Here is a 21,307-nt window from a genome sequence, read left to right on the forward strand (position 1 = left end):
CCACTGAACAGATGCCCTTTCATACTACCAGGCTCACTAAATCCCTTTCCTATTCAAGCAGCATGCCTTGCTGTAACGATGGACAAAGTTCATAATTATGGCTGAATATCCTCACTCGCCCTGAAAAATAATTAAATTGGTGCAATGTCAAATTTTTCTCTTAGATAACTAATCATTTTTAAAACAATGTTTTCAAAATATATTTACAATATTGAAGTTTCCTCTCTTATCTCGATTTTATGCCCTGATAATTTATTTCATTTTCTGTGAAAATTTAATGAAAAATCAAAAAGTCAATGTGTTTTACATCTCCATTTGTTGTCCGAGAAAATATTTCAAAGTGTTTGACTGCTTACTTGGCTTAATGATATCTCCCTTGTCAAACCGCTGGAGCACTCCTTAATTTGACATCAGAATCAAACTCATGTCTCCCATGTTACAGAGATCACCAAATCTTCGTGTACATCTTTCTTCAATGTCAGTGGACAGCACTGTTTTTACAACCATATGAATACTGAGCCATGGGTTTGCAAGAGCCTTCAGGTGCCTTTGTCTGTTTCCAAAATACAACGAGTAATGCACTCACAACAGAAGGGAAAAAAGCAGGATTACAAATCCTTTATGTCCATCATTTTATATTGTTATTTCTACGATTCTGAGCACCACAAGTTGATAACATTGATGCTTAAAGAGTGCAACAACCTCCGTTGATAACATTTCTTGATTTTTGTAAATTTGCCAGATTTGGAAATAAATGCCTATATTCTTAAAAAGGAAGGCAGAAACTTACACAAGTGCACAACTGCAGATGTAAGAATTTAATATTCAACAGTTTTTAATGTGATTCAAAACAAATAACTAAAGCAAGTTCAGACTTTAGCCCATTAATTATGTTTTCAGAATCTCTGCAGCAAAATTCAACAGGCATCTGACTGCTATGAGATATGCATAGCATTGACAAATGTGTCACACATTGTAACTTCATATATCAAATACTTTATTTGATTAAAAGGGAAAATTAGCATGATGACTATGTTTAATCTGGCAACACTAACTGAGAATTTACAAATCTGTAGAGCTTTACATAAGGTTATTGCTTCAAATTTCAGGATCACAATATAGTAGCAATTCAGTCGAGCTGTCACAGCAGCTTTCAAACCACTGCCATTCTAAAACAAGCACAGTTTCTTTTATCTGATACACTGCTCCTTCAGAAACAGCAACACCAGCAAAGTGACTTCATGTTATGCTTGCATTATGAAGTGAGCCGAGAACAATACAAGTCGGCATAATTTAGGCATTTTACAATATTTTGCCCATTCCTGACGTAGATACAATTTTCTGTTAAAAGTAAGATGGTTCCCTCATGCATCTCTGCACTTTGAAATACAAGCCATTAAATTGGCAACTGCATTGCCCAAAGATGGTTTTCTGATCTTCCTTGACTTCCAGTGCGTTAATTACTTCCAAATATGTTTTTGACAATTCTCTGTGCAATGTATTCCATTAATTCTCTTTGTGATCTAACAGCTCCTTTAGAAGTATCTGATGTTGGAGCATGAAAGAATGGCCCTTTTAGTCGGTACCTAGGGATTATCCTTGGGCATCTCAAAATCAAAATGAATTTTGTTTTTACAAATTTATAAGGAAAATGTGGCGAGTCAAACAATTTGTACTGGGCTGCTTGAAAACTGATTAGAATTATTGTCAAAAGAATAAGGAAATTACTGATTTGCTAAATAATTACTTTGCATCAATATTTACAAGAGAGGAAGATGCCAGCTTTTTGAGTATTTGAAGACAGAGGTATTGATTCAGGGACCGATATCACCCATAACATTATTTTTAAAAAATAATGAAGAAAATAATGTCATTAAAGAGTGACAAAAGCCTTTGGTTTCCATCCTACATTTCTTTTGAAAGAAGCATTAATATAATCCTAAACATAACAATACAAAGTTTTCCTAATTTTGCAAGTCTGCTTTAAGATAGAAACATCACATATCACAAAGGGAGAAATCAGGAAATTATAGATCCGTTAGCCTAATTTTTGTTGGTGGGAATTTATTGGAGTTTATAATTAAGGATGGAGTGTCAGAACATTTTGAAAACTTTCAACTGATCAAACAGAACCAACATGGACTTGTTCAAAGTAGACGACAAGAAGATGTGGGAAAAAAAGAAAGTTGATTATTTCACTGAGGATCTAAGAACACAAGGAGAAACCACGTGATGTAGAAAAAAAAGTAGCCAATGCCCAAAGGAATCTACAGTCAATGGATGACATTGTGTCCTTGAATATGATCTTGGATTACAGAGGACTTTTAAAGCAAATAGTTATTCAATCATTTTGTCACATCCAGCAGTATGGGATAAAATTATATTCTTCTCTAGAATTGGTTGTTTGACTTTGTCTGAGGATCAGATAGTTAATTGCACTTGATCTCGAGTTGTACATTTTAAAAAATGACAGGATTCCTTCACAACAATATCTGGAAGGTATGAAAACTTGATCCAAATATTTATAAACAGATAGGCATTAATTGCGAGCAAGGATCTATCAGATGTTGGATTAGAAACTATAGGAGATCTGGGTCCATTCTCAGAGGCTGGGAATCAGCAAGGAATGAACACATGATGCACTTCAAGAAAATTCAAACATCACCTCAGAAAGACAACCAAGCCATTTAATTATATCAGCAGCTATCAGCTTACATGGTGTTGAGTTGTTTTGTGAATCAGTATTTGGCTAGATTCTTGTTGACAGTGCATTCTGCATATGGTTAATTCACAAAACCACTATGTCCTCAGTTGTTGAAAGAATTCTATGCTGAATTATTGCAGTAAGGCCAGCATGTTACTGCAAGATCTGTATTATTTTCCATAGCTGTCATTTACACTATGACCACAGGAAATGATGAATGTAGAACTGATAACCATATTTTCTTACAATCATCATTTTCTTTCTTCCAAATATGAATTTTAGGAAGGATCATTAATTTCTACGTAAGTGTATAAATTTAGATTGGGACAGACTATATTGTTTCTTGAATGTGTACAGAGATTGCTGTATTAAGGGCTAATTTACAGCATTACCACAGTGAATGAAGCCTTTTACTGAAACTCTGTGTCTCTTTTAAAAGTCAAGCTGTTTCTTTTAGCTTCTTCTACATTTCCAACTTTTGCTTTGCATACATTGGGCTACTTTCATGCCTTTGTCTAACTTGTAACACATTCATACGTTCAACTTTGCCACCTTACACCAAAGCTATCTAATTAGTTCCACTCTCCCCTTTCTTTCCATAGTGCTAAACATAATGTCCCAGATTTTTCAGGCTGTGAAACGTTAGAGTCTGGACATACACCCAGAAATACTTGTCAGGACCCCTCAGATGTCCCAGTGCAAATCCACAGAAATTGCCCAGAAATTTTAACTTCCTGATGGGTAATTGCCCACCTCCCCAGGATTCTGCATGAATGCACTTGAACCTGAGTTTTCAGTCAGAGACTTGGGAGAGAGATTGGATTATTTACCTGAGTTGCAACTATCTAGCTCAAAGTTCATGAATTGGAGTATATAATCTTTAGTTTTACAAGCTAAAGTTGAACAGTAGAAAATTGGATAAAGCAATTGAAGTCTGGTGCATTTTAAGAGGTTGGGGCTACGTTGCTTTAAGCCAGGAAGGTGAGGTAATTAAAATTCTGGACTTTATTGATTGTCAGAACACCTACAATAAATAGTAGTTCATAAGGTTACTCACATTCGTTGAATGGAATCAAAATAGAAGTTAGAGATTTAAAAATGGCAGGTGGCTAGCTTAATTACAAAACAAAATAGAATAGAATCCCTACAGTTCAGAAAGAGGTCATTTGCGCCATTGACTCTGCATTGACCCTCTGAAGAGCATCCTACTCAGATCCACCCTATCATCGTAACCCCACATTTCTCAAGGCCATTCCATTCTGCCGACATATCCCTGGACACTTTGAGCAACTTTGTATGACAAAGTCAAAAAATGTGGCATTGGGAAAGCACAGCAGGTCAGGCAGCATCTGAGGGGCAGGAAAATCGACATTTCAAGCATAAGCCCTTCCTCAGAAATGTTGGTTTTCCTACTCCTCAGATGCTGCCTGACCTGCTGTGCTTTTCTAGCACCACACTTTTCGACTCTAATCTCCAGCATCTGCAGTCCTCACTTTCTCCTAATCCATCAAATCTGCACATCTCTGGATACTGGGAGGAAACCAGAACAAATCCACGCAGACGGGGGAGAATGTGCAAACTTCACACAGGCAATTGCCCAAGGCTGATGTTGAACCTGTGACCCTGGCACTGCAGAGGCAGCAGTGCTAACCACTGTGTGACCCCAGTTGGAGATGTGACATCTACAATGCTTATTTTAATGGCAAACCAAGGGGCTGTGGAGCCACATGTGGTCAAAACTATTCAGTGAACAATAAAGGACAAGTTAAGAAGCTCAGAGCAGGGTATGTTGTCAAGGAGGTGGATGGAGGTCAGATCTCTGAGTTCCATGTTCAACAACGACTTCCAGAGCGAGAAGTCAATGCTGCGATTGGCATGCTTGGAACATCAGAGAGAGTGTGCACCTGCGTAACTTAAAAGAAGAGCTCTAAGATTTTCTACTTTCGATTTATCTGGGGGTGGGCCACAGGAAGAGTTGAGAGGAGAAGTTAATTCTTGCTGGAAGCTCGGAGAGTGATTTAAATAAAAGCAGTGGATTTAGACTGCATCTTTGAAGCCATCAGTAGACTCCAGACAGTTAACGCAGAAGTCCCTGGAAACCTTTCATAGCTCATTGATGCTGAGAGTGGGGTGAAGGAAATCAATGCACAGTGCTTGCTTGATGTTGCAACTTAGAGAAATTCAGTGACAGATTAGCAAGCTTCTGTAAATGTGAAAGTAATTAAATGCTAGGGAGCAGTCTCAGGAATCCGGGGGGAGGGGGGAGAATGGGGGCTCACTCTCCAGAACATCTCAGGACTGTATACATAGGGTACCATGGGCCATCAGCAGCAGCAGAATCATACTTTAACACATACTGCAATGTAATTGCCTGGTACATCCCCAACTCCACCATTACCATTAAGGCAGGGAACCCTGCCCTGATTTAATGAAGAGTGCAGGAGGATATGCAAGGACTAGCCCCAGTCATGTTTAAAAATGAAGCTACAAGACTACTTGCATGCCAAACAGCATAAGCTGCAAGTGATAGACAGAACTAAGCAACTCCACAACCGATAGATCAGATTTAAACTCTGCAATTCTGCCACAGCTAGATCTGAACCATGTTGGACAACTATCAACTCACTGGAGGAGGAGACTCCATAAATATCCCCATCCTCATTAATTGGAGAAGTCCAGAACATCAGTGCAAAAGAGGATTAGGCTGAAGCATTTTCAACAACTTCCAGTCAAAAGTACTGAGTGAATGATTCATCTCAGTCTCCGCTAGAGATCCCCAGATTCACAGGTGCCAGTCTTCAGCCACCTTGATTCACTTGATGTGACAGCGGAAGGCACTAAATACTGCAAAGGCTATGAGCTGTGACAAAATTCTGTCAAAATTCTGAAACTCATGTTCTCTAAGACTTGTTATGTACCTAGTCAAGCTATTTCACAACAGCTATGATGCTGGCATCTACCTGACAAAGTGGAATAGTGCCAAGGTCCTGTACATGTCAAGCAGGACAAATCCAAACATCCAACCCGCTAATTACCACATAATCAGTCTCTTCTCAATCATCAGTAAGGTGATGTAAGGTACCACACCAACAGTGCTATCAAGCAGCACTTGCTTAGCAATTATTTATTCACTAACACACACTTTCAGTTTTGCTACGGCGAATCAGTTCCACACCACCACCATCTAGAAGGATAACAGCAGCAGATACATGGGAACACTCCCACCTCCAAATCTCTCACCATCTTGATTTTGAAATTTATTGCCATCCTTCAGTGTTGTTGGATAAAAATTCTGGATATGTGGATTTGTGGGTCTACCTGCAGCAAATGAATTGCAGCAGCTCACCACCACCTTCTTAAGGGCAATTAGGGATTGGCAATAAATGCTGGGACAGCCAGCGACACCCACATGTGGTGGGTGAAAAGCATGTTTGTCAACCTTGATTCATTTTTTTTTGGTAGACTATTTTTCCTCACAATGCAAGAAATAGCAAAACAAAGTCTAAAATTCTGGAGGAAGCAAAAACATTAATAAACCTTCTAATAAGTCTTATGTTAGTTCCTGCGTTTCATTCATCAAGTTTCAGGAGCTGAGTCTTTGGAACTCATTCAGTTTGCCTTGGGTGAATATCAATCTGTTTCTGCTAATATGACCAACTAAGAGTCTGGTGTAACACAGCATGGATAAATGATTTTCATTTAGTTTGCTTCAAAGCCTTAAATTTAAGTCTAGAACAACTTAATGACTAATCTGTACTGCACAGTGAATACAATAATAAGTACTTCACTTTTTGATTCTTTAAATTATGAGTAGCATCGAAGTGATTGTTTCATTCTGAGCCAGTGTGACACCATTTGGATATTGTGAAATACAGAAGACTTTTATAATTAACTTTGTAGCTATATCTTTTGGCCCTCAAGATAAAACATTGCTTTGTGGGTCTTCAAATTCCACTAATTCCGTGAAGTATATTTAAATGTCATATTTATTTGATACTTTCATGTATTATTTCCTTGTTACTGAGAATCCTCTGGCAGGATTATGAAAATTCAATATATTTGGCATGGCTGTTTAGCACAGATAGGCAGCTCTAACAATTAATATTAAGAATGACTTGCCTCAGACAACTTACTACAGGTCATTATTCAATTTATTTAAGCGTTTTATGCAAAGTTGATCAGTAATCAATGGCCTATATTGGATCTACAAATTAAGTTCCCAGAGTGGAATTAGTTTATCTTGGTTTTTAATGTCCTGATGCCTAGATATTAACAATCTTGTGTTTATCAGCATTCTACACTCTGCATGCTGATTAACGAACTATGGCAAGCATACAAACTCCTTAGCCCAGAGAGGTCATTCTACACAAGACTACAGCTATTGATGTACTATTTCAAACACTAGCTCAGCTAATGGATAGATAGATGGTGCTCAAAACAACATTCATGAATAATAATGTTGAACAATATATTTAAGTAAAACTATAACATTTTTTAGAGAAATACAAGCATATCATAAAATTCATTCCTAAATGGAAAAGATAAATGCTGCCAACTTTAAATTATAAACAGTGACTTGGAAAAGCTTACTCAGAAATAAAAACCTATGTTGGTATTCTGAACCATCTATTAATGATCTTAGGAGAATCCACTTTCTAACAGTTGCTTGCCTGTTCCAGGGAATTATCGTCCATGAAACAGGACAGGATAAATAGACAAAGTCTTTTCTCTGGGGTCGGGGAGGGCATAGGTTTAGGGCAAGAGGGCAAAGATATAAAAGAGACCTAAGGGGAAACTTTTTCACGCAGAGGGTGGTACGTATATGGAATGAGCTGCCAGAGGATGTGGTGGAGGCTGGTACAATTGCAGCATTTAAGAGGCATTTGGGTGGGTATATGAATAGGAAGGGTTTGGAGGGATATGGGCCGGGTGCTGGCAGGTGGGACTAGATTGGGTTGGGATATCTGGTTGACATGGACGGGTTGGACCAAAGGGTCTGTTTCCTTGCTGTACATCTCTATGACTCTATTCTGTACAATGTGGTACAGCATAACTCTGGAGAACAAATCAGTACAACAATTTTGTTGAACTAGGAATTCAATCCAAGAGACATTGGAGTTCTTCGGTAATGAGCTAAAGTAATCCTGCAAGTTAGAGCACGTAGCAAAATACTAAGCTTGTAAGTCAACAAGTGAGTAATATTTTTTCAATAATGTATGGAGCTTCCTTTTAATTGAGTTTAGAAGCAGCAATTACATTCCAGACAATATTGACTCCCAACATCACGTACACTAGAACTGCAGAACAAATAATGATGAAAAATTTAAGATGCTGAAATATATTCTGGCAAATAGAGATATAGAAATAATTTACAACTGATTTGTGTACCAAAAACACAAATACCCTGCAACATAATTCAACATTGTTGGTTAGATGCAGAGGTTTACATGACCCATAATATATCCATTTTAAAATGAATAATTTCTTTGCAAGTGAATTATTGTGTAGCTAGATTGAAGTGCAGCTCCTATACATATCTTTCCACCAATGTTCCTGCATAATGTATCAGGTACCAGGCTTTGCCTGGATACTACATTCAGTGATATTTGTTGACATGTGTATTGTCTCTTGTGTACCTAGCTAAACAACATCAAGGAGAATAAGGAATCAGTGAAATCATATTAGTTAAATACATTAGAATTATTTTTGGTTCAGACAGACATCATTCTATTTTAACAAATCCACATCTAATATTAAAGAATATCAATTGCATCTCTTCTATTGTTCATTCACTTACTGTTCAAAACTTTGTCTTTTTTCATTGCACAAGTATTTGTTTCCTCCTGTCTGTTTGGCTAATTTCCTTATTTTCTGTTATTGCTCTTTAGCAACAAGAGTATGAAAAAAAAAGTTTCTACTCAACATACCAGAAAAAAACCATGTGATCAAATTCCAACTTAAGAAAAGCAGTGAGATGCAGCCCCATATCTTTGCTCAAACCATGCAATTCAATACTATTAAAATAATATTTGGCATGTAAATATGAAGTCTAAAAATTGAAAATGAACTATGAAGTTTAATTTAACCTACTCCCTTCAACAAGTATAACATTGACCTTGACAGGCATCTATATATTCTCTATCAACAAGTACAATATTGCCCAGGCAAGCAACTAGGTAAAACTAAAACTGACATTGTTCAACAGAGCAAATCAATTCTTTTTATCATTAGAACTCCCAGCAATCCTCGCATGGTTACCCATCCCAAACTCAAAACAAACATAAGTTTATTTTTGTATTAAGAGAATTCAGTAAAGCTTTTGTAGTTGCACTTTCACTTTTCTTCACAAAGACGGTGAATTAATTATATATTGTACTTATTAATTATCCAAAAACCAAACTGAAAGCATAAACAATATAAAAAAGCAGTTCACTATTCAGATTAATAATTCATGAAGAGAGATTACAACAATCTTATTTATTTGGCAAGGTGTTGTTCAGAGGTTTCTCAGTTGTACCAACACAAATCTCTGAAAACCTAAGATGGGTTGAAGTGATTTTTTTTCTCTCTAAGTTCATTTGACAAGCATATGCAATGGTTTTGAGTCACTATTGAGGAACAAACTTCTCAATTCAATAATTTTAACAATGAAACATCAAGTGTTTTTGTTTCTCAACATATTCTGTGAATGGACTTGTAATTCATTGCAACATAGGAGTATGGTGCTCATTTTGAATTTTCTAGCCACACGAGAAATTCGTGTTATAGATTGGCTCACTGTTAAAAATAGCCACTTTTTGTTTGCTGGAAAACAAAAGAAAAGGCTTCTCTAACAAGCAATGAATCCACAATGCTGGTTTTATATCTTTGCAGCAAGTTCTTTAAATTGTACTGATCGATTTGTGATGTGTCCAAGTGGTGACAAAATCTCTTTTGAAGAGACAGAGAAAATGTTTAAACGCTTAGGCAAATATGCATTTACAAAGAAACTGATGGTATATTATGATTCGATCCCCATTAATGTGCTCATTATTTTTAATTAAAATAAGAATCTATTCAAGGATGAATTGTTTTCAAAAAGCCACTTGTGTTTATTAAAGTGTGGTAATTAGACCTGTTAATTCTTCTTGTTAGTGCATTTGTAAAATCCGTTTTGTTTTGGCAATCTTTAGTGAATACTATTTGTTGTTGGTTGTTCCAGTCAAACCAGAGCTGTAAGGCACAGTTCTACTTTTCCTTCTGTATTTCTCCAACAGTACTGATTCAGAAACAAGATAAATAATCTGCAAAGACAATACATGCATATCCCATAATAAGAGTGGCATTTTCTAATACATCATAAACTTTAATCTTGTGTACTTTTTGCAATTCTTTCATTAACAAATAAACCATATCAACTGATATATACTTTGTAATGCACTCTTTGCAATGAACAGACTTTGATGTGATGACTTATCTATCATATAGATAACCATAAAACAAACAAACAAGTATAAAATAAGGGCACCTTACCAAGAGATTGTCCGGCAACTATTCTGGAATTTTCCCCTGCCACTGCTGCACGTGCATTCCTTTCATTCATGTATTGTACAAATGCATATCCTTTGTGCACAGAACAGCCAACTATCTTTCCATATTTTGCAAAAATAGCTTCTATATCTGCTTTTTTCACAATGGCAGTGTTGAGATTGCCAATGAAGACCCTGGAGTTGATAGATCTGGGATCATTCTTATTGGTAACATTGCTAGTCTGTGTTTTGCCAGTCATTGTAGATTATCTTCGCCTAGGAGAGAAGAAAAATAATTCAATGTCCAAAAATTATGACAGCCATTCCGCTGTGATAATGAACTTTAAATCAAAGTCTCAAAGAGCAAACATCTTTCCTCCTCTTTACGTCCATAGGGCTCTTTAAATTTTCTGCTTAAAACTCATCTTACTATCCAATATTTTCTACCAAATCTCCAATCTACTCAGTTGGCAAATTAGTGTCATTCAAATTGCACACAGTTTGGATTAGGCATTACTTCAAGTAATGATTATGATTATCATTATAATGTTATGATTATCATTCTGCTAATAATGACCAGACATGTATCTCCTAAATTTAAACAATTGTGTTTAGCATCCACGTATTATTTTACCTACCAAATTAAGATCTCCTTTAATGTGATTCAAAAAAATTGCTGACAAAAGAATCATTCAAAATTATTGACTATTATTTTCCCACAACAAAATGCCACCAAAATATGTATAAAAGGCTCATTAGAAAATATTGACTATTATTTTGGAAACATTCTGAAACAAGAAATTATACTGTAAGGCTAGAGCCAGAGATGCACTGTTTCAAGTTGACAATAGTGAGATTGATATTCCCAGTTGTAGGAGATTTGTTGTGCACCCACATTCAACTCACGGTATGTATGTGTGTGTGGGTGTGTGTGTGCCGTCATCATTGACATATTGGCAACATTGATCTCCTTGGAACACTAAGTAGAAAAATCATAGAAGGCATAGTCTGTAAAATCATAGAAGGGTGGAAAATTAAGACCTCATCTCGAGAAACAAAGGAGTCAATATGGCCAAGGAGAAAGGGGAAATGTCAGATTTCTCTTAGGGCAAGCATGGATTAACAGTCGGATACTTTTCATATTTTTCTGTGGTTTCTTACCCAATAGCCATCTCCAAGATGGAAAACCTGTATCAAAAGACTGCAGCCATGGAGTGGGCTGTCAGGATGAGAGATGGGGAATTGGAAGAAGGAAGGAGATCATGGTGAGTAAGATCATGGCAATGAGGGATATATTGCAATGATTATGGTGGTCAGTGAAGGGTACCAGCAAAATTGAAGTGCGATTGCCTGCTCTTTCTCGCCCAGAGGCAAAGGAATAAATGCAGGCTTCTTATGAAGCCAAATGTTTTTGTCCCCCATTACCTGTCAGGTTTTCTGATTGACATTAATTAAAATCATGCCTCATTAAAAGATTTTAATGGCTGATCCATCTCCTGCCAGTGGATTTGTCACTGGTTCTCAATCTGCTTATCTTGGAATTGGAAGTCAATGGCTCCTTGAAGACAAATTCAACATTTTTGCAGTTTCTTTTTAACTTCCTAACAATCCAAAGTCCGCCATTTGTTTGAGATTAAATTTATCCCCAATATTTAGGAGTTAAGTAGTAACATCTATGGAGCAAGGTCATGATAGCAGCCACAGCACTGATCATGACACAGTTAGTATTGATTAATTAAGAACAAGTTAGATGATTTTCCTTTACAGAGAATAAAAAGTGGCCTAATTTGAAACAAGACATTTGATGAATATAACACATTTGGGAGCAAAAGGTGACTGAGCTCCTGGTTTGCAGGGTTCTCCAGGATTGGCATTTTTCTTCTGTAGTGTCTGAATTTTTCTTCTGTAGTGTGGGTGGCACGGTGGCACAGTGGTTCGCACTGCTGCCTCACAGCGCCGGAGACCCGGGTTCAATTCCCGCCTCAGGCGACTGACTGTGTGGAGGTTGCACGTTCTCCCCGTGTCTGCGTGGGTTTTCTCCGGGTGCTTCAGTTTCCTCACGCAGGCCAGGTGAATTGGCCATGCTAAATTGCCTGTAGTGTTAGGTAAGGGGTAAACGTAGGGGTATGGGTGGGTTGTGCTTCGGCGGGTCGGTGTGAACTTGTTGGGCTGAAGGGCCTGTTTCCACACTGAAATGTAATGTAGTCTGGTGCAGTTGACAGAGATTTACTTTTATGATTAACTTCATTATCATTCTATCATGCAACGACAGAAATAATAGGTGAAGTAGATAGATCTTGGCTTTTTATTGTTTAGGAATTCCTATATGGTTGATCATCATTGCTAACCCTGCCCTCATGATCTGCCAAAGATGGAGTTACAGGCTTTTTACCTTCAACAAGGTATTTGTACCTGATGAGGTGATGCTGACATGAAATCCAATAAACTAAGTACTTGATGTGAGTCTAGTACTGTAGTACTGAGAGATCAATACCCGTTTATTGCCGCTCCTGGTATTTATATATATATTCCACTGCTGTGTCTAGACTAGTACATAGCAATTTGGTTAAAACTTGTAGCATGTTTTCTCCAGCAAGTCATGTTGCAAGTGCATCCAGTAAGAAGAAGACTGGGACCTTTATTCCATCAGTCCATGTATCATGATACAGTAGTTTTATCATGAGCATGTTTCTAAAAGTTGATTGCATACTAGTTGTGAAACATAAGATAACACTGTACAAGCAGGAATTGACATTGCAGTATATCATTTTGTGACCACACTGACAGAACAAATATCTTTTGGGGCATTTGGGCCACCAACAGACGCAGGGACTTCAATACTAATGTAATTGCGCAATAAACGGCTCTCTAAATTCTGAAGTAACCAGCAGTTCAATGGAATTTTGTTGCCCCTTCTTACCTGACTGCCCTGATAAATCTGTCAGAATCAGACTGAATGTAACTAGTACAGGCCAAGAAAGAGCCTGACTTTGAGAGCCAAAGGTAATTCCACATAAAGGTTATGGTAAGTAGAATTCATCTCAAAGAAGATTGTAAAAGGCAGCAACTGTCGCTTCAAAATCTTCTTCAATGTCATTAATCAGGGAGCCACTCCTGTTCTAGCAGACGGTTGGAGAGTGGAGCAGCAGAATTTGACAGGACATGATCTGTGGCATTTGTTATGACAAACAGTTCTTTCCTGCTTTCTCTCCTCTTCCAAGTCCATTCTGATGGAGTGTTGCATGGAGTTGCCATGGTGGCCAACAGTCTAGAATATTAAGTTGACTGTAAAGGAAAATAAAAGCACTGTTCTCCTTGTTGTCTCTCAACTCCCTGCTCTATTTGTACACGGTGACCATATCAGATTGATACTGAGTTTTTGTGGGGAAAAGAAGTCTAATCTGTGACATAAAATTTATACATGAATAGTGTAGGTGAATGCTCTTAAGGTGATGATATTACTGGCCTGAGTTATTCAGTTACCGTCAATTGCTATAACAAATATGGAAAAAGAAATCATAGAAACAGTAAAAACAATAGTTAGAATAATAAACAAAATAATGGGATAATAAACAAAAAAGAAACATGGAAAATGAACAAGCAATAAACTGAAAACTCAAGCCAGAGGGCGAAGGTCATAGCTTTGGTTTACTGTATTTCAGCTTTCTGACCATTTCAGTGAAGACTGCAAAATTGCTATGACCATGGGCTGAATCTTACCAAAAATTGGGTCAGTGTCACTTTTGAGGAACTTCATGGAGAGTTTCATTCCATGAGACTTGGGCAAGTTATCTCACCCAATTCTCTGCTGCTCCTCTCAATGGCACCACACGCACTCTAACATGCACTCAGCTGTGGTGCAAGTGCTTGCTGCTGGGATTTTGGGATTGCTGCTGCAACACAGTTATTAAAGCCCATTTGTGCACTGGGTCAAACACCAAGGTATGAACAGCCCTGCTCATTTGCTGTGTGAGAAGGATCTCCTCAGAGATGGCCAACAGAAGTAAGCTGGCAACCCAATTTGCTGATAGGCATCAGAAGAGCATGGTAGACAGGGTAATAGAAAGAAGACCATCATCTTTCCTGTAGATTGGTACAGGAGGCAACTTCACCAGATTTGACCAGCCTGGTCTGAAATTGTCACACAGGTCAGTGTGGATTTCACGGACTGGAGAATGCCCAGCAATGTAGGAATATGGTTCATAGCCTTGTGCAACAAACAGAGAATGCTGAAAAAGCCCAGCAGGTCTGACAATACCTGTGGAGAAAGAAACAGGGTGAATGTTTCAAGTTTGGTAGAACTCTTCAAGAAGATGTTTGAAATCAAAGTTTTCCAACTGCCCCACATTTTCCCAACTGACTCACCACTGTCCATGATCTTCAAGGGCTGAAAAAAACCCCTCATTTCTCTTTTACCAAACCAGTCCATAGAGATATATGGTGTTTAGGGAATTTGCTAAATCCATAAAACTCAATGTGATCAGTAGTAAAAGTTAATGTTTTTCACTGCAAGTAGAGAGGAAGAGAACAACCTAATTCTCAACAATAACAACCCCTGTCAAGCAAGTCTGTGCATTTCTAATAGCCCGAATGCTTATCCCAATATTTGAATTAATGTAATTATTGAAATGCTGAATCTAATTCTGTGACATCCTTGGAATTTGGTGAATGAAAATATTCATTTACAGCTTTACTTCCAGCTACCTCACTCCCAAATGATTTCTGGAAGCATTAAGAGTGTGGCAAATGCAATGATTAATCTGCACCTTAATAACTTGGCAACAAATCTTAAAATATAATGATATTACATTTTCGTGTGTACTTCCAAAAGCATTTCAATCCAAACATACAAAGCAATAAAATTCCTGTTCCCATTTGTATCTGCAATATTGTTTTAAATTTTTCCATCAACCAAATGTCTGTCATAAAAATAATTACTGTGTTTACGAATTTGCAAAGCAAAATTTCAAGAAATCCTGAGATGTAAGCTGGAACAATAACCATCATGCCTCCAGCCACAACCACCTCCAGCTCTCACATTAAGAATAGGAGATATAAATTATGAAAATTCGGTGCTGTGCCACTCCTCTTCTGTAGACTACAGTCACAGCTATATACCATTTTGGACAGTGTCACATTATTCTATTTAGCCAAAGGTTTGGTAAAATAAAAACATGTTTGTGGTGATTGTAATGAGGTCAGCCAGATGGGGCTGACTGGAGTTGTTAACCTGGTCCACTCAGGGAGTCCTGGTTGACCGATAAGACCAGAAGTGTCAGACATTCTGTTTACTCTGAGAGCTGGCTCTGAGAGAGCTTGATCAGTGTCAAAGTCTCTGTGTAAAGGGTAACTTGGTGACAGGATGCTGCCCTCTGTGGAGTTATTTCAGTGGCGATGAAAGAAAAGCATGTTCCTGAAGAAATTCGCTTGCAACAGTTATCTTTGAGTTGGGGTAAGCATTTCTGGTATCATGTCATTATTTGGGAAGCTAAACTTGCTTGATCCTGCCATCAAACACTGGGCCCAGGATGTGCAAAGACCTTAGGGCAAATGAAAAGCAACGAGTAATTCTCCTAACAGCTTGTGGAAATGCAGATTTTTCAAATATTAGGAGCTTAACTTTCCTTGAGACACCAGAGACAAAAGCCTTTCAAGTGTTGATGGATTTAGTTAAGGAATATTAAGATCCCAAGCGTCTTTTAATTCTGAGATGCTATTAATTTTACTTGACAATTCGAGAACCAGGGAAATCTGTATAAGGATTTTGACTAGGTTAAGATGACTGGCAGAGGAATGTGACTTTGGTTTAACCCTTGATGAAATGCTGAGAGACCAAATGACATATCGGATTAATGATGTGACCATGCAAAAGCACCTACTAGTTGAAGTTCAACTGGACTTCAAACAGGCACTACACCTGGCTTTATCATTGGAAAAATGTGGCAAGTAGAGCATATGAGTTGCAGGGTATTCCATGGGAAGTGAACATTCTTGCCAGTCCAACTGAGCTTGAGAAACACCATCTGAGTAAAGGCAATTGCATAGCCTCACTCAGGACATATGCTGAACAAAGGGACTCACGGTTAGCAAAACCCAAAACAAAGCCAAGTCTTGTCTATGGTTTGGAGATGTTGGTGTTGGACTGGGGTGTACAAAGTTAAAAATCACACAGCACCAGGTTATAGTCCAACAGGTTTAATTGGAAGCACTAGCCACAACCACTTGATGAAGGAGCGGTGCTCTGAAAGCTGATTCCAATTAAACCTGTTGGACTATAACCTGGTGTTGTGTGATTTTTAGTCTTGTCCAAATAGTTAAAAGTTTTTCAGGATCTGAGCTGGCAAGCCATTATAGTTGCTGCCAGTATGTAGACTAGAGATGGCACAAGAATCCCACTAGATCTAAACTGAGTCAGAGAAGTCAGTGGCCAGTCCCCAAGAGAGCACACATCCTGGAAAGTCTACCTACACCTGGTCTGGAACAGCTAAAATCTTAGCAACATCCAAATTAGAACTAATCAAAATAAACACCTGGTCAAACAGTTACTGGTCAACACCAGCGTGGTCGTTTCAGTTATTGCATTTTTCAAAAGATTTACTCTGGACTCCAACCTTTATGTTTGCACAAGACCTTGGCTTGATTGAGAACCTATACTGGGGAACCTTTACAGATTAAGGGTACAACTTCAGTTCCGGTCTCTTATAAGAAGCTATTGGTTCAGTTACTACTGATTGTCATAAAAGGCTTGGGAAACATGTGTGTTCCAGGCAGCCCAAGTGACCTACCTGGGCTACAGAGGTAGATGAGACTGGGTTACACCAGTTGGAAGACAAAATGAGAGTGATCAAAGGTGCCCGAGCACCCACCTTTGCATCAACTCTTAAAAAAGAGTCAACCTTGGAAATGGTCACGTAGCCAAGCCACAACTTTGAAGAAACAGTTATTATCCTCTAAGGTGTTGGTACACTGCGATTCTGAGTGAGATCTAGCATTGTCATGCAACGCCTCTCTCTATGGCATCAGATTAGTATTACTCACAGGTGGACCAATGGAAAAGAACAGCCAATAGTGTATGCATCCAGGACTTTGGCTATAAATATGTACAGACAAAGAAGGTAGGTTTGGTGGTCATATTTGTTCCACAAATACCTTTACAGGTGTAAATTTGTAATATTAACAAAGCACAATTCCTTGCTAGGTCTACCTAAAGAGGACAAAGCAGTTGTACCTATAGCTTCAGGCTGAATTGAGTTTTGGGCTCTAATACTAAATGCATATAATTACATCATCCAGGAGGCCAAGTAGCAAATGCAGATGCATTGAGCCGCCTCCTGCTGGCAGATACACCACCGGCAGTACTGCTGTTGGAACAGTCCATAATTCCCTTAAAGTTTCTGTGTGTTTAGAAATTACTCTGTACCATCTGTACTGTTTAACTAGAAATTAAGGCACCAGTGATCTTCAAGTAAATGAACTGCACATACTTCATTTGTTACAGCCTAACCAATCACTATTTAATAGCCACTTAAGAGTTTAAGTTACTTTTTCTGTGGGAGTCGAGTTATTTTGTAATATCAATGAAAGATGCTGAATGAGAGCTTTGAGTTTGTTTATTTTCTCTTAACCTGCATTTAAAATAATACCCACTGCTATTACATGACTCCTGAAGACTATACATAGTGCATAAAGGCAATCCATTTGGGATACTGGGAATCTGAGGGGCATGGCAGCGATGTAGTGGTGTGATGGAGCACAGAGGATCTGGAAGTTACATGAACAGGTACAAGTGGTGGGTGGGTGAGTGAAGAGTTAGCTTACAGAACATATAAATGGTATTGGGCACTCTCTCTCTTCTGAGAATAGAGACGAGTCTTCTAACCAGTTCTCCTCCATATCCACAATCGTTCCTCAGACCAACACTGCTCTCAAAGTGCACCACAAATTTTAATTCTACATTAAAAATAAAGATCTGTGCAAAGTCAATCTTTTTCTTTATGATTCATTCATGGGATGTGGGCATCATTGACGAGGCAAACATTAAAAGTTTGTGATTCAGGTGTGTTTTATTGGAATGTAGAAAGCACATAACTCAGATTTTGGTACATTCAACATATTAAAAAAGGCCCTGGGCTATCTGAAAAACATAATCTCCAACTTCGCAGCATTCCCTTTTTACTGCCTTGGAGTGTTGGGCTTGAGTTTGTACTTAAGCACCCGCATTGAACATGAGCTCACAATGAAATGACTCAAAAGCAAGTGTGCTACCAACTAAACTGTGGCTGACGTATTAAAGAATAGTTGAAGAAGAAATTAAAAAACACAAAGAATGCAAATTAACTGGAAAGACAAAGTTAGAAAAAATTGTAAGCATGTTAAGTGATTAATTGGTCAAACATAGCCTCATATATGATTAGACAAAATGTCCTCTAACAACAGAGACAACCGAAATAATATTGTTAACTTTGATCTGTATATTTGAGACGCAAATCCTAATGAGGTTAAAATAACAAATAAATCTTCAATGATAATCTAGCAATTGGCTAATGAAGGATCTTCATTTTAAATAGGATAACAAAGCAGATATATTCATCTTGCTTTAATCCCATGTAAAATATCAGGAGTAAACTGGTCAGTTGAGTGCATAGTAATTGCCAAGAAAATAGCAGTCATTGTAGTTTCAGATACATTTTGTAGCAATATAGTCGAGTTTTCCCTCAATCTCAATATCTTTAAGCACTAATTCAATTCTATTTCCATTGCATGTGGTTCTGAGTAATTAAAGAGTGTGAAGCTTCATGTGGTCAAGTAATCAACAATGTCATTGGATCATTTTACCATTTCTGGATATGAATTACAAGTAGCATCTTTCTAAAGGGCCAGAAATTGCTGTACGACTGAACCAATTGATGTTTTTTTGTTAGGGATTCAATTTGCTCTCTCTCTGAAAAGGTGGCCATGGGACCATGTACAAGTTGTAATTTAATTTCTTTCAAGTTAGACAGGCATACTGCATACCCTCACTAAAAACATAAACCAACTTAAAATTCTTGGCCCATTGAAAATCAATAATAAATTTGTTAGCTGTACAAGAGCAACATTACTTTGAAGAAAGCTACTTTCCACCTCATTCAGCTGCTTTGAAATCAGAAATTCAATTGGAATTTCTAACTTTCCCACAAAGCTATTATTACTGCTATATAAGGATGATACTTGTTCGACAGACTATCAATTGTGAGAGATTGGTTTCCCACAGCTATGAATGATGCAACCAAGATCATCAGTGTAAAAAGAAATGTGGAGACATAGCATGTAAATCCAGTCAGCTGCATCTCTTATTCAATCTTCCCCCATCACCTTTGGCCCACTAAAGGACCTAGCAAATACCTTTAACTGAGACAATGAGTTTAGGAGCTGACAAGCTCACACAGATATGAACGTATGCTGACCTTTAAGTGTTCAGGATACCAATGGAATTAAATTTGAGGCTGCCACAAACAGGCATAAATAAAACTACTCAGCTGGAAAGGCATTAGACAGTATTTGGAATTTGATTTACTAACATGACACCTTTTGCAGTGTTGTAATTTTGAAAAAAAAACTTTTTTTTATTCGTTTATGGTATCACTGGCTGGCCCAGCACTTTTTTTCCTATCCATAGTTGCCCTGAAGGGGGTGGTACTGAGCTGCCTTCTTGGACTATCACAGTCCTTTGGGTTTAGGCACATTCACAGTCATCTACAGTGCTGTTAGGAAGGCAGTTTCAGGATTTTGACAGGGTGATAGAGATGGAGTAGTGATATTTTTCTAACTCATGGTGGTGAGTGGTTTTGAAGAGAATTGGCTGGCAATGGTGTTCTTGTGTATTTGCCGCCCTTGACACTGTACATGCTATGGGTCATGGGTTTGGAAAGTGGAGTCTTGATGTGTTACTGTGGTGCAGTATCTTATAAGTGGTACACACTGCTGACAATATGCATCGGTGGTGGAGTGTGTGAAAATTGAAGGTAGTAAATGCCTACGTCATAGGCTGCTTGATGCTCAAATGTTGTTGGAGCTGCATTCATTCAGGCAGGTGGAAAGTGTTCCAGCACACTCCTAACTTGATGGACATTTATTTAAGAGACAGCAAGTGTGTTCCTTGCCTCTGAAATCCTGTTCTTCTAGACACAGTAATTATCTGGCTAGTCCAGTTTAGTTTCTGGTCAATGATAACTCTCCAGGATGTTCATAGTGGGGACTCAGTGATGGCAAAGCCTTTGAATGTCAAGGAAAGATTATTAGATTCATTCTAATTGCAGATGGGTCAGTGCCTGGCACTTGCATGGCATGGACTGCAGCTTCCAAACCCAGCTTCAAGGCCCCAGCAATTGCTACTGAAACTAAAACTAAAATCCTGTCTCTGGTCGAGGTTGATCCCACCCATTCAGGCTGTTTCTATTGTTCCAATTTTAAAAAAAACACAAGGCCTCTCAAACTGTTTACTTTATTGGATTTAAATAGACAGCTCACTACCTACATCTTAAAACCTCTCTTAAAAAATAAGGACAAAATACACCCCTTAACACTATAGCATCATCACACAGGTAAATGGAAACTATTCCATCATACTCCTAATTGACACCTTGCAGATGACGGACATCCATTGAAGAGATAGGAAATCTTTTACTTGCCTCTGAATTCCTGCTATTCTAGCAGGTTTTAGAGCACAGGCCTTCAGTACATTTGTCAAAATGTTGTCAAGGCCCACAATATTTGAAACATCCAGTGCCTTTATCCATTTCGTCATATGAAATGGAGTGAATTAATTGACTCAAGATTGAAATCTGTGATGTTGTGAACCTCAGAAGGAGACTGAGATGGTTCTATCTATTTAGCAATTTGGCAAATGGTTCAGCCATTTCTTTTGCTCTAATTTGCAGGACTCCTACTCATTGAGGATGGGGATATCTATACAACTTTGACCTCCAGTTAAGTCGCTTAAATGTCTGCCATCATTCATGACTGGATGTCAGCGAACTGCAGAACCTAGTTGTGATCTGTTGGTTTTGGGAAATTGGCTCCATCTATCACTCGCTTCTTTTGCTGATGGCATCAA

At 38.1% G+C, this 21,307-nt stretch overlaps 1 protein-coding gene across 7 annotated transcripts in view; it reads right to left on the reverse strand.

Moving 5' to 3' along the window:
* Positions 1 to 21,307, reverse strand: part of LOC140477084 (RNA-binding Raly-like protein) — a 910,390-nt gene that overhangs the window by 506,073 nt on the left and 383,010 nt on the right. For all 7 annotated transcript variants that reach the window (XM_072570320.1, XM_072570322.1, XM_072570321.1 and 4 more), the window contains one exon: positions 10,217 to 10,488. In XM_072570320.1, coding sequence (XP_072426421.1) covers positions 10,217 to 10,472 — 256 coding nt within the window. In that variant the 5' untranslated portion in view covers positions 10,473 to 10,488. The remainder of the gene's footprint in view (positions 1 to 10,216; positions 10,489 to 21,307) is intronic.

Source organism: Chiloscyllium punctatum, chromosome 5, assembly GCF_047496795.1.
Source record: "Chiloscyllium punctatum isolate Juve2018m chromosome 5, sChiPun1.3, whole genome shotgun sequence".
Taxonomy (NCBI): domain Eukaryota; kingdom Metazoa; phylum Chordata; class Chondrichthyes; order Orectolobiformes; family Hemiscylliidae; genus Chiloscyllium; species Chiloscyllium punctatum.